Source organism: Artemia franciscana, chromosome 7, assembly GCF_032884065.1.
Source record: "Artemia franciscana chromosome 7, ASM3288406v1, whole genome shotgun sequence".
Taxonomy (NCBI): Eukaryota; Metazoa; Arthropoda; class Branchiopoda; order Anostraca; family Artemiidae; genus Artemia; species Artemia franciscana.
In genome coordinates this window covers 41165761-41180783 of record NC_088869.1, presented here as the reverse complement: position 1 = coordinate 41180783, position 15023 = coordinate 41165761, and the positions used below count along the sequence as shown (strand labels likewise).

At 34.2% G+C, this 15023-nt stretch overlaps 1 protein-coding gene across 5 annotated transcripts in view; it reads right to left on the bottom strand.

Annotated features, from left to right (window-relative positions):
• Window positions 1-2055: 2055 nt before the first annotated feature.
• LOC136029310 (transcriptional repressor CTCF-like) overlaps window positions 2056-15023 on the bottom strand; it is a 72750-nt gene continuing 59782 nt past the window's right edge. For all 5 annotated transcript variants that reach the window (XM_065707575.1, XM_065707580.1, XM_065707576.1 and 2 more), the window contains 4 exons: window positions 14557-14724; window positions 13086-13310; window positions 11792-11992; window positions 2056-7172 (listed from right to left, as the gene is read on the bottom strand). In XM_065707575.1, coding sequence (XP_065563647.1) covers window positions 6529-7172; window positions 11792-11992; window positions 13086-13310; window positions 14557-14724 — 1238 coding nt within the window. In that variant the 3' untranslated portion in view covers window positions 2056-6528. The remainder of the gene's footprint in view (window positions 7173-11791; window positions 11993-13085; window positions 13311-14556; window positions 14725-15023) is intronic.

Genomic DNA, 15023 nt, shown 5'->3' with positions numbered 1-15023 from the left:
CTGCCGAGGCCGCTGCGGTCCCCATTCGTAAAGTCCGAGTGGGAACGGAAATTCCAAAGTGGTCCGAAAACCCTGCTCTAAGTGAAGCATGTGGTCGTGCAAAATTTTGGCTTAGGCTCTGGAACGAGTGTGGTCGTCCGAAATCAGGTGTTGTAAATGAAGTTCGGCTGTTCAGCAAACGCAGATTTGCCAAGATTTTGTCTAAGCATAAATGTGAAGTGATCGATCAACATAGTCAATTGATAAGTAATGACCCAAATGCTGTGTGGAGATTTCTTAAACGTAATGGTGATCAGAATAGTGTTGAACCTGTGATCTCTGAGCAAGATTGGGTGTCCCACTTTACTTCTGAGTTCTCTCCACCCGAACAAGATCTTGAAGATAAATATGAAGTCGAACTTGATAAGTTCATGGAATTGCCTAGTTCTGGTGTTGGCTACATAGTAACTGTTCCTAATCTGATTCGTGCAATTTCAAAATTAAAAAAGAAACAATCGAAAGGTGTCGACAAGTTGTGTGGGTTGCATCTTGTACATGGTACTGCTGGTCTCCTGAGTCATTTAGAGCTTCTATTCCAAATTATCTTTAATTCTGGTCTCGTTCCCGACGTTTTTGGTACTGGAGTAATTACACCTATTTTGAAAAAAGGGAAAAATCCGTCTGAATGCGTATCTTACCGCCCTATAACTGTTTCGCCGGTTTTATGTAAGCTTATGGAATTGCTAGTTATAGATCATATTGCTTTTCAATGTTCTACCCCCGATAATCAGTTCGGATTTAAAAAAGGTGTTGGTCGCGAGCACGTCCATTATATTCTTGCTAATATATTAATAGAAGCTGATGAACTGAATGAATCCCTTATTCTAGCGAGTCACGATGTTAGACGTGCTTTTGATTCTGGGATACATCCCCAGTTATTAGTGTCTGCTCATAAACGTGGTGTGGACCGATCGGTTATTTTGCCTTTTCGGGATATGTATAAGAAGCTTCGAGTCCAAGTTAAAGTCCCGTCTCCTAACGGGCCGATTGTATTACCAAATGCTATTCCGGTTAGAAAGGGCATTAGGCAGGGTGCAATTTCGTCACCCCGGTTGTATAATAATAGTGTTCTCGAGGCCCAAAAGTTAGTGCAAATGAGCTGCATTTTCCGAGGTTTGGATGTAACATTACTTAATTACGCAGATGATATTTTTAATTTAAGTAGATGTTTGTCTCGTATTGAAGAAAATTTTCAGATTCTAGATGATGCTTATAGAGAGATAGGCCTATCTTTTAATGCAAGTAAAAGCGAGATTGTTGCTTTCAATAGGAGAAATGCAGATTGTATAGATCTTGCTGTCAAATTTGGTGCTCAAGAGGTTCCACTGTCTGACTCCATAATGTACTTAGGAATGCCTATAGGTCATAACATGGCATCTACACGTGCTCGCCAAATAAGTAATTTCGCAGAAAAGGCACGTAAGGCTTACGGGGCGCTATCTTCAACTAAAGCGAAATATAATCGACAAATTCGAGCTAGGCTATATAATGCACTGGTGATCCCACACTTTCTGGCTTTATCACCGTTTTGGCATATATTTAGTGTTAGTGATAAAAGAAACCTTCGATCACTTTTTTACAAATATGCAAAGTTTCTTTTAAATACCCCACCGTGGGTTAAAAATTCCAAGATGTCTGCAAGGTTCGGTATCACAGATCCGATTGCTGCTGTGACGAAACGTCGTTCTGAATTTTTGGGGTCGCTTGGGCCTAGTAGTCTGGCAATTGCAATTCGTCCTTAGTGAGTTTTTGTAATAATGTTTTTATTTATTGGCGGTGTATCGTAACGTTTGTTTTTGTTTGTGCAGTTAAGTGTTTGTTTTTTTTTTGTTTTTTTTTTTTCTTTTCTTCTTTGTACTCCATTCGTGCCATTTGTGGTTTTGTATCGAGTGGGTGAATAAAATTATCTATCTATCTATCTATCTATTCAGTCACTTACCCCCTTATGCAATGTGACTAAAAACAAAGAATGTTTTCTAATTAGTTCCGCCATCCTTTTCTGGTCAAATACTTCGGTTTAATATCAATATATTTATTTCAGCAACTTCTTAAATGTAACCCTAAACCAAAACGGCACTTTAGGAAAGCATACATATGTAATATAAAACAAGTTGTTTGGTAAACACATGATCCTGTTAAACAACAAACATGAAAAAAAACTAGATCTATTACGACTATGTCTATTCAATCTTTTCGAGATGCCAAGGATCAATAGGACTAACATAGCCTATAATAGAATATGGTTACCTAGGTCTGGTATCTTATCAATCAGAGTTTTTTTCCGTTTTGAACCATATATCGTTGAGCTTAAAACGAAAGGCCATACCCGATATTTATAAAAATTTAAAAAACAGCAAAAATAAAGTTCCCAGTCTTTCTTATGGGCCATTTTTGTTTAAGAATTTAAACGAAACAAAATCTGTGAAAAGTGCAACGTGCAGCCAAACAAATTACCATTTTACCAAACATTACCATTGTTCAGATATTCTCTGGGATAGAGGTATCAAAACATTGTGTGTCAAAGCCAAAGCCACTCTACTATCATCTGTACAAAAAATCTTTGATGGCGATCAGTAGATAAATTATACTTCCTGACGCAAGTTTCAAGTACGCCTGTTCGTTCGAGGCAAAACGATATAAACTCTTAAAGCATATTCAAATTAAGTTGTCTCTAAATCAATATCAGAATGACACTACCTAATGAATCCTGTTACGCGTCCCTATTAATTAGGACCAGGACCAATAGACCTCTTCATTAGTCTCTCATAATAAGCTTCTGTATTTACATAAAAGACACAGAAAAGAGATAAGATACAAAAAGATTAAATATGGAATAAATCCGTAGAGCCGGCACTACAACTGGATAAGCTATATCATTGCTTCTAATCATGTAGATTTAAAGCATTAGTAGTAGTCATGAAGGTATAAAAATCTCTAGTAAAACAGGGTTTCATTTAACTCTTTTTCATTAATCATTTGTTATTACTAATGCTATCTTTTTCTGGTGGGCACTAAATACTACTACATATGCTACTTTCACTTTTACAATCAGTTTAATTGAGTTTTAATCTAGATTTCCCCCTCCCTCTTTTTGTTGTTTGAATTTTCACGTTTCCTAAACCTAGATTGAAGCCCCATCTATAAGGAATTTTTTTAAGTATACATGGGTGCTATCTCACCATCATGATTAAGAACAGTGAAAAGTCCATGAAAAATCACTGGATTAAAACTCCGCAAACACACATGAGTAGAAGCAACGTTTAGATAAGTTAACTAACCCTTGGCAATTACGTCATCACTGTTACCTGGTACGCCTTAACAAGATCAAAATGCAAAAGATCGTAATCAAACCAGATATAGTTGACCTGTCCCCATAACCACTTGCATTAGACTTAGTAACTATGTTATAGGTGCAATCATATTTTACAGAACAAATATACATTTATACAGAATGTCATATACCTCATTTATGAATAAATAAGGTCAACAGGTTCACTGAAAAAAGAAATGATAGCTAGTATTTGAACATCGCATAGTTTGCATTCATGAAGAATAAATATTATTGTTTATAGCCAGAAAGGTTCCTGCTAAACTTTAAGATGTAGTCAAAGCATTTTATTACTCTTTATAAAAACAAGACTGTGCTACATACTTTTACCTTTCCTTAATTCTGTTCTTTTTAATAGAATTTTAATTCTGTTCTTTAACTATTTTGAACTACTACAAAAGAAAAGATGCAGAAAAATCATGTAAAAAAATAATAAAAAAACAGAAGAATATAGCAAAAATTTTTAGATTGAGGCTGACACAGGTCTAAAACCTCCTTGGTGGTTTCCTCTGTCTAGTGGCAAACAATGTTCCACCCCACACCTCCAGAGCGCAAAAATATTTTTGAATCTACAAAATGGGTTTTGCGGTAAATCTTATGGGATAAGCCTCGAGGTTCTGCCCCCCTTTGTTTCGCTCTCATAGTAGATACACACTTAATATTCACCTGGTCTAACCTTTTGCGCCCATTATCTTTTTTCAATATAATAGCCTTTTCTTCAATATCTAAGGAATGTGTGGAAGCAAAGTACAGACGAATCAAATCGACAAGTCACTTTTTTTGTTACTTTCTTTCGAAATCCTCCCCAGTGGTTATTTCTGCAAATGAAGTTGGATAATATTTTTAAATTTTTGAGTAATAGCTATGCATGCAGAGAAGGTGATAATTTGTTTCATCAACTTTAATTGTTTTATAAAACATTATCTACCCGTATATACATATATATAAACAGCAAATTAAGAAAATAATATAAGGAAGTCTGAATCAAATCAAAGAGAATCTGAAAAACAAACACTACGTCAATATAATTCACGATACCAAAAATAATAAATAATAGCATACAAGGATTGTAATGAAAACCAAAATCAATCCATAGGTCCAATGCTACAGCACTATTTAATCATAAGAAAACAAAAGGCATATTATCAATGATAAAAGAAGAAAAATAAAGAAGAACTTTAAAGCAACACTAAAAATAGGCAATGAAAATACACAATATATTTCCCTTAAGGATCTGAGAATAAACTTAACTGTCAGATAAAAAAAAAAAATGCTTCATATCTATATATTAATTCTTTTTTCAATATGTTTCATGATATCAAACGAATCAAAGGTTGATTACATTATCCTAAATAATCTGATTTAAATTATCCATAGCGTCTTTCGGTATTAAAATGCCGTATCTCCATAATTGTCAATTTTCAGAAGAGCAAAGAACACTTCAAAGCTTTTGTGTTTCCCCTCTGATAACTATAAAACGAAAACAGATTGATATGCATTGATTTTACGTATCAATTCATTTTTGTTTTATAGTTCTCGGAGAGGAAATAAAAAAGCTTTGAGGTGTTTTTTGCTCTTCTGAACATTGACAATTATGGAGATACGGCATTTTAATACCCGACTGACGAAATATAAACACTTTCTTTTCTCCTTAAATTTAAGTTCCTCGAAAATATTAGAATGGTCTAACCACTCTTAGAAAATGCTATTGGATCTACCCCCAGTTTTGGCTCATTACTTCTACCTTTCAAATGTTGCAGTTCAGTTTGCACAGTGTGTCATTTAGGAATAAATGTTAGAAATCTTATTTATAACCACTTTCTTATTCATTATGGAAGTTCTGTCACCACAGAACATTAGCCATAAAAAGAATTTTACTTTCATCTTTATTGGAAAAATTTATTCCTTTTCCATCTTTTAAACTGATGCGGCTTATACAGTTTGTCACTTTTCATTTGAAAGCAAAGTGAAAACGAGCAACGTTACGCTCTTCTGGCAAACTAATAAACTTAAATGGTGTTAATGGCTACATTAGTAATTACGTCGAACGCAAAATTTATCGACCTAGCTTAGCAACTGACATCAGATATTTTGCAAATTTTAACAGGTCAATTAGACTCAAGTTAATATTAAATAAGAGTCAAACAAGACGTACTATAGCCTAAATTACTGTAAACCCACTATTAAAAAATCTTGAATTCCACGAAGGCAAGATACGATGGGAGAGGGAGGGGGGAGGCTTGAATCTTAAGATTATGTGTACTAAACGGAAAACATTCCCTTGTGTCTATTATTCTACTTATAGGATAAAGGTTTGACTTATTTGTATCAGAAACATAGGTGATTGGATTATGCTACACCCAACAAGGTCAAAATTACTTCGTGTGACAAATTTCATCTACTTTATTTCTAAGAGTTGATAATGCGTCATGGCGGTTCACTTATGTTTGTATTCAATTATTTTGGCTAAAATGTGGGAATTATCTGAGTTTTTATTTCTTTTAATGGCGAGAAGCAGCCTTGTTATTTAATATCAAATATAAGGGCTGCTATTTTTATTCGTTTTAATGGCGAGAAGCAGCCTTGTTATTTAATATCAAATATAAGGGCTGCTATTTTTATTTGTTTTAATGGCGAGAAGCAGCCTTGTTATTTAATATCAAATATAAGGGCTGCTATTTTTACTCTTTATGTTTTTGTCCTTTCGCCCTCTTATTAAACAGATTCTATTTCTGATTCCTTCGCTTTAACGAAGGCAAAGGACTGAATTTATATGAATAGTTTTGCTTCATTATCTCGTCTACTGTGTTTAAGGTATTCTGAGATAGAAATAAAAAATACAAGCAAAGACAAATAAACAGCTGTCTGAACCTGCAGTTGAAAAGGACCAATGCACTCGGCATGTGTACCAGGCATCCTAAACCATTCTTATATGGTAGTTTTCGAAAATATCTCACTTTCTAGTATGGAAATATATACTTTGTTACCAAAAGACGTTCCTTTCATCTTGTAACTATGGTGAACATAAATAGTTCTTTTACTCTTTAGAAGATTCTCCTTTTTCCTAAGGAAAGCCAGTAAAGAAAAGAAAATCGGCAAATCCAAATACCAGATCAAAGCCTTTGCTGTGCCACAATATGATATTAAGATATCAATAACGATTACTTGCTTTCATCAATGTCTATTTTAGCAGAGTCTGAGCGATCACTGCAACCGTTCACTTGACGCAAATTCTTTGCAAATATTTCTTCTTCAAAGCTTTCATTCACAATATTTTTGCTTTGTCCTTTTTCATTTATATAGAAATCCGGATTTTCAGTCGGCTCATCGTCCATATTAGTTTCAAGTTCAATCATTCCATTTTCTGAAAATGCATCTTGTATGTTGTGTTCCTCGTCGTCAGCATTATTCTCAGACTTAATCAATCTATTTTCTTGCAACACATCCGCTTGGTTTTTTGACTCTTCGCTAATATTACTCTCAGACTTAACCATTGAATATTGTGAAAACATATCCTCTTGGCTGTCAGGCATTTCATAAGCAAAACTTTCAGATTTAACTATTCTATTTTCATCCAACACATCCTGTTGGTATATTGGCTCTTCATCAACATTTCTTTCCGATTTAATAATCCCATTTTCTGATGACACGACCGACTTGTCAAGTCTAATCGTAATTTTAATTGGTGGTCTATCTCCTTCACTTGAACTTTCTCCTTCCGCAGTTGTCATATCAAAGCAGTCCATAGCTGTCATCTCTGAGCCTACCATTGCTGTCGTGTCTGAGCTTTCCATGGATGACAGTTCTGCAATAAGGAACAATTAACATTTCATTTTATAACAGGTTAAGTTCGTCTATGAGTAGATAAACATATGATATCAGCGAAGGCTGAAGTCTCAAGCAAACATCAGAAGATAAAGGCGTAAAAGAGAAGAGACAGAAAGAGGGTACAACTATACGGCTGACAACAATAACACGGTGATGAATAATAAGTCAAAGTAATTTGATAGTGTAGCTCAACTCGTTAAGGGGGAAAAGTTCATGTTCCCTACTTAATTGACAGTTTTTTTTTCTTTTTCATTAGAGGGAAATTTATCCTAACAGACAACATCTACACTTTAAAGACCACTCCGAGAAGTAAAAACTTGTTCTAAGGTGTTACAAAAAAATACAATTAAAAACATCCATTTTTTCGAGTCTCAAGCTACAGTCAGATTATAGCAACTTACTTTCATAGCAGATTGTCTAGTGACCGAAACCAACGTCTTAGGTATGGACCAATTCGTTGGGGTTGTTAACAAAAACACAAAAACAATAACTATTTACAAAGCTATTAGAAAAAAAGAAGAAAACACAAATGAAAGCATGTCAAAAATCCCTCGGTATACCCACTTTTGTACTTTTCTGTAAAAAACGACTATCTCACATTTTTTAACCGTTCTCATGAGTTGTACTAGGTCAAGCAGCAGAAAAGCCGGTAGGGAGGCTGGTTGCCCCGCAATTCCCTTTGGCCCTTAAAAAGAGCCAAACTTTGAATTCCACCTTCATCAAAAAGCTTGTTATATTTGCTTTTTGTAAGTTTGGTGTTCTATAGCCAATTGCAATTATTAAATTGTGCTCTAAAGCACTTGTTGAAATCTGTTGTAATGAATTATTAGCTTGTTTTGCTTCAGAGTTCAATAAGCTGCAATTCCTCCTTTTAAAGATAAGAAATTCTTCGAGTATTTATCTCTTAGCATTAGCCAACAATATTTTCGGTAAGCTTCAAGGTTCTACTCAGTTTGCAAGATTTTCATTTTTTTTTTTTTTTTCACTATTTTATTCTATTAGTATCATTATTATGCATATAGTCGCTTCACAAGACACAACAATATCTTACACAGGACTACTCCGCACCACGGTTGCGGCATGCGCCGCAACATAGTAACGAACGAACTCTAGCACAGAGTAACCAAAAATTTTTAAACGCGCTTCAAAAAAAAAAAAAAAAAAAAACTGCGCCATTTGACGCCGATTCTGGAATGGTAAGTATTATTGTGATGAGTGTTAATGATAAAGTTTATTTTGACAATAAGTTTAAAAGAATTTCGAAAAACAGCCTGAAACACCGTAAAAATGGTGTCTGATCAAAAAAAAAAGAACTGCACCATTGGAATCTTCATAGTCGAACATTCCCAAAAACTAAAAGAGAACTACAGTCCTTTGTCTTGAGCAACTATTCAAACTACTTTTTCGCATGAGAAACAGTGATGCGTCTCTTTTTATATTCTCATGATAAGAAAGAGCCAATGAGCACATACTTATCCTCAGTAAAGATGGTAGTTTAGCCAGCAAAAATTCCAAGGCCTACATTTTACAGCGGCACCATTCAGTGTATCGTGACAGGTGGGAATACCAACCCCTGGGTAGCCAACTAGAACATACTCTTGCTTACCCTAGCTGTGTATATATTGTAAATTGATACACATAAATCACCCTATAGATAAACAAAATATTTATATTAAAACATTCTTTATTCATGCGTTTTTCTACAAACGAAAACAGCTATAGTGGCTATGAGCTATTTTTGCAGATAAAATACTCTACTCAGTTTTCAGTCATACACGTGTGGTGGATGTTGCTCTAATTTAAAGTTAACATAATTAGGCTTTTAGCTTCAGATTATTTGGAGGGTTTCTGCTTTGAAATGACCTGAGTATATTACAGGGGGAAATGCAACCGCAAAGCCATTTCACAAATTTATTTTTGCTTTTGTGATCACTCGGTTTTATATCTTTCTGGATTGTATCCTGTTTAAAAAAAAGTTTTAAAGGCTCTCAAGTCATCTTATTTTCGTTTCCTCCGTTTTTTACTGTATCTTCCTCCCTGGTACAAGAACAGTGGTATGGTAACAAATTTCGGGGCTCCAGGTTTATTAAATAAACTTAAAGTGCTACACCAGAAACTATCCGACTCCATACTTTACTATTAACCCGTTTCATGATCTTCTAAATGTTTTCTACAGTAATTTAATGTGTTATCAGAAGTTTTTTTTTTCTGTGTCTTTGTTTTTATACTCCGCTGTTTCAAGTGGGTCACAAATAAATTATTATTATTATTGTAGAAATTTCCCATGCACGATATTACGACAAAAGCTGGGAGTCAATGTTTTTCTGTGCTTAAATAGACTAAATTCGAATTCACTTGTTGACCAAAATATTCCAAAGGTTGCTGAAGCACTCTAAATGTATCCAATGTCCTTTCATGGCAATACAGAACCAACTTCACGAGGGCTTTTTTTCTGGTCTGTTGCTTTCAACCTTTAAAAAAACGTTATCCTCCTTCTTGTCAAAAAATGGTCTTAAAATCTTTTGCAGGGATTACGAAACTACAACCATAGTTGGGAACTAATTTCAATTTTTTAACTTCAAGATTTAACAATTTTTAATTTAATCAGATTTAGCAATTATTTGCATTATCTATTTAGTGCTTTGCATTATGTATTTAAGTCATTATAATATCAAATTGAATTTGTATTATATATTAAATGTATTATCTATCAAAAGAATAAACGTTTTTCCTCGGAACTTTCCGACAAATGTATCAGACAGATTCTATTTAATATTATTAATCAAACAAGTCAGAAGCATTGTCCAACACAAACACCATATGAAAATCGTATTCCGTGTGTTAAATTGGGGGTAAACCTTTTTTTTTTTTTTTTTTTTTTTTTTTTTTTTTTTTTTTTTTTTTTTTGTAGTATAACTACGGATTACTTTTTTTCAATAATCATTACGACAACCTACTGACTTATCTATCGTTTAAAATTTCTGAGCTGATGAAGCATAATGGAAAAAGATGTTTGAACTGGCCAATCCTGCAAATACAGTTCAATTATTCGCTACCAAACCTTTTTTGAAGCAATTGTAATTCAATTACAAACACAGTTTCCATTTAAAATTCATCTATTTTTTTTACTAGAATTAGATAACACTTAGAGAAAAAACACATTTTAAGATATACACATCTCATAAACAGACAAGTTACAATAACTCTATGAGGTAACTCAAATCAGTAGTAAGACCCAATGCTTATTATCTATGCTGAATAGTCCCTCAACGACATCAGCAAACGATGCAGGGTTACTCAGATACTTCTGACTTTATAATTATACCCACAACGTTTTTATATTTCTTTTCCTTTTCTAGTCACAAGACCAAAGGGTTGATGCCTTTATCTATTGTCTTTGCGGTGATGCTGCAAGCGTAAATCGTCAGTAGGGATGGACTACAGTTAATTGAGACAAAATCAGCGAGGACACTTCACTAGCAGTGGCCAGCGGTTGTTTTCAGAGGAAGAGGGGGGGGCATATTGTCCGTTCCTCTGCTTATCAGCCTCTGGGGATTAAAATACATCATGGAACGGAAGCTATTTCTTCTTTTTCATCTCTACTATAGCATTCCAGTACAACAGCTCAGTAAGTATTGTTCCTAGGAAAAAATTCCCATAAATTATGCAAGCTGCTGTTTTCATAAACTGGGTTGCTTTGAGTCGACTGGTTAACTGATCAGATTAAATCTCTTCAGTTCTTCCAAAAAATAAAATATCAACAAAATATTCAATTTTATGCATATTTCATGTTTTACAGGTTTATCTAAAACTTCAGGCATTTTTCATCTGACAGCGATCTTTTGAGCTTGATGACGCCATCTATATTGTTCTTATTGCATTATGTATATATTCGTGATTTCCCTGTTTGCTATTAACAATTTAGCCATCAGACATGTACGAGGACACGTAAGAAAAGAAAAAACGAACACGTTGAAAATTTACACGTTTTAGCAATATTGCAAAGTTTGTTACTCTGCTTGAAGTAGCTTGGACTTTTAAAAAAAAATAAATATCAGTTTGAACTTACATAAAAAGGGGAAAAAAGAGACATTACAGAACATAAGAAATAGAAAAAAAAATATACATGGTGCTTTATTAGAAATCAACGAGCAAAGCTAAGGAATATCTTCTTCAGTAATCATTTACCACTCAAAAAATAAGAAAATACCCCCCCCCCCTCGCACCGCTATAGTCCACCTAAATAGACCTCTTTAATCCGCTAGTAAGCGTGCTTTCCAACTACATTGTGGTTGGCCCAATTTGATGCGATAAATAAGCCAAAATAATTCTTCAATATAAAGGCAAATGAGTTTTAGTTTTCCTAAACATTTTTTTAGCCACAGCACTCACACTTCGAGCCTTAAGATACAACATAAGAGGAGATGGAAGTAGTTTCAGACCATACTATAAAAAAAAAGGAAAAAAAAGGAAGATGATGGAAGTAGTTTCAGACCATGTTATAAAAAATAAAATAAAAAAAAAGTTGACATGACGATGATAAATTGTAGCCATCCCCGAAATAATCTCAATAAGAAATGAAAAGAAGTAACATACCAGTTCTGTGTTTTGACATATGGACAGTGACGTCAACATTTTTCGAAACGTAGACACCACAGAGTTCGCATTGCCAGGATCGCTTCAGTTTTGATGTGCTTGGGGTATAATGTGATTTTTTATGTTTCTTCAAACTCCATGCGTCTCTTGCTTGATGATCACAAATGTCACAAATGTGCTTCTTCAAAGCAGTATTTTCATCTTTAAAATACCAATTATTTCTATCAGTATAATAATATAGACAAAGGTCTCAGCACAGAGTAAGGGAAAACGATAAAAGAAAAACTCCAATTTCGTATCCGAGCAAAAAAAAAGGGTCAACACCATCTAGCACTACCCAGCAAAATCATTCAGTTATTTATACAAAACTTAAATGTTATATGTATTAATACACTTATTTTTTGCTTGCGCTTTACACTGGGACAAAGACAAAAAAAAACTTTTTCCAGAACAGCGCAATAGGTATCTTTGTATTCGTTTTGCAAAATTAGAATATTTTCTGATAATACTAAATGATCTATAATCGATAAAAACATTGCGTAAAAATAGAATACACATCCATTCTGAAAATGTCAATACAAATCTAAAGAGACTTAGAACTTTAATTGAAATCTACTTACTACAGTACAACAATTTTGCGCTATTTGAAATTTTCTCCGCTTCCATTTTTATTCTTGGCTTACAGACTGCTCCATTAGAAGATGTATATGCTTTCTATTAATTTTTTCGTACGAATTATTAATTAATTTGAGATTAATTATTTCAAATTATTAATTATTAATAATTAATTATAATTATTAATTAATTATTTATGTACTTTTTCTTTCTTAATTTGTATGTTTGTTCTGGCTTAAAGAAAACATTCAGCGATGTGGTCTTTGAACCTCGTAGGGATTACCACTTTCATTCATATATGCATATACATAACTTGGTTCTCTTCTGCTTTTCTTTATTTTGCAAGCTTTGGATACAATGATAACTCTCTCGTACTAGGAGAAGAGGGGTCGTCTGGACTCTAGAAGTTTTGAACCCCCTCCCCTCCCCCGTCATCTTAAAACCTAAACAAAATATCCCGGCATTGGACCATCGTGATTTTCGTTGTGATTTCAAATTTGATAACATTTTCCACTCTCTAAGTCACAAGGTGCCTCTTCATCGGACGAAGTTCCCATGGTGCAATCCGATGTTTTTTTAGGATTGTAATCATTATTTTCCTCTTTCATTAAGCTTAAATTATTTAAAAACTTCTCTCTTTAACTACCTATGAATTATTAGAGCATATAAAAATACGGACCTGGATGGAATTGATCATTGTGCCTCTTCAGATGGTCTCTTCTTGAAAAAGTTTTTTCACAAAGGAAGCACTGAAATCCATGTTTGGACAAAAATTCACCTGAAGTTGCATGGTTGACTGAATCCTCAGATGAATAGGCCATTCCCGATTCCATTGTTCCATGCATGTCTGGACGATCCACTTTTTCAGAAAACTGAGCCCAGTCGACACCAGTCCAGTCAATTTCTGAAAAAATATAAACATCTTCTAAAAATATGTTGTAATTTCCAAAAAGCAGCGGGACTCAGTTTATAGTTTTCGTTTTCTAACTAAATCTAACGTATATCCTATCATTTTTACCATATATAGATGGATAGATATACTATAATAGATAGGTATAATCAATTGGAACTAAACATACAAACATACTAAAAAACAGACAAACTCGGAACTGGCATCTACGCGAGATTTGTTTTCAAGGGCAGGGGATAAGATTGTCAAAACAGCCAACACAGACGTAAATGTTATGAGCCTACGCCCCCCACCCCCTCATGCATCCTAGGCCCAAAGAGCATATTAAAAAAAAAAACACATTGAATCTTTGCAGGACAAATATGCCCAAATACAATGCGATATATACGTGGTACAGAGAAAAGAAGTAAAATAATCCGATCCAAGTATATTTATTTACTTTGTTCTTTTTCGTAAGAATAATTTCCAAATATTAACAAAGGTGTTGCTCTATGAGATCGAGATGAAAAAAGTTTTCAAACCCGTAAAGTCTTTTAGCTGATCAAGTCCTTTGTACTCTAGCAGAAAAAGAAGTCGATACATATTAAAAGCCTTTTTATAACTTTTACGAAAAAAGTTAGTTTTACTTGAATCTACCATGATACTAGGCCTACTTCGCATAGAGAGATGAGTTCGTAAGTTCCCCCCCCCCCATACATGCAACAGTACATACAATTAGTACATACTTTAAAATTAAAAATAGTATATTCTCATTACTGGGGCTGTCAACTCTAGATACTAATTTTATTTATTTTTTTTCAGAAATAGTTATCGGTGCCGATATTCTTGTATTCATATTCTAAACCAATATTTTTTCCAACATTTTACAAAGCAATTACTGGTGTCAGGACAGAGTGCGCGGTAGCAATGCTAGCGGCTGGACACAGGAAACTGGTATTGGTATCTGATTTGTAACAGGAAACTGGCATCGGTATGTAAACTTTGTATACAATAAAACAAAATCGTGTTCCCGCCTATGGTGTTGCAGTACGATCTACACGTCGGAGCGCGGGCTCGGAGGAGGCGCCAAGTTCAGAGCTCTGTACAAAAAGCTTCTTATGGGCAAGATAGGAGTTTTCATAACTGTATTGGTATCTAAGCTGTGTTGAATACAAAGAATAAATCTGCACATACCATATAATATATTACAGTCAATTAGCGATCAATTAGCGCATAAAATTAATCAGATATAGTAACTTACGTTTATGCACAGTATCACAGTGACGTTTCAAATGGTACAATCGAGTAAACATTGCCTGACAAACTGAACAAGTCCAAACCTCCACTTTTCTTTCATCTGCAGATTCAGCTTGCGGCATAGAGGCCTCTTCTTCAGATCCCCCTTCATCAACTCTTAGGCTGACGTTCACTGAAAGAGCATATAAATACGGCTCAAGAATTTCTTTCTTTCAAAGGAACTAAAGAAAATTATGTCTTCCCACAAGTTCTAAATTGCATCTTAGATGTACGATAACATTCGATACGAAGAGGAAAATTATTCCAAACCTGGTACAAAGAGATGAAAAATTCAGCGAAAGAGAATCTTCAAATACAGAAAGAGTTATTTTACGAGAAATAAAAATTTCATTCTTTCCTTCTTTAACGTTTTTTATTGGGATTCAAAGAAAATGTTATATTTTGTGCCATTAACTTATATCGTCCTTGTCA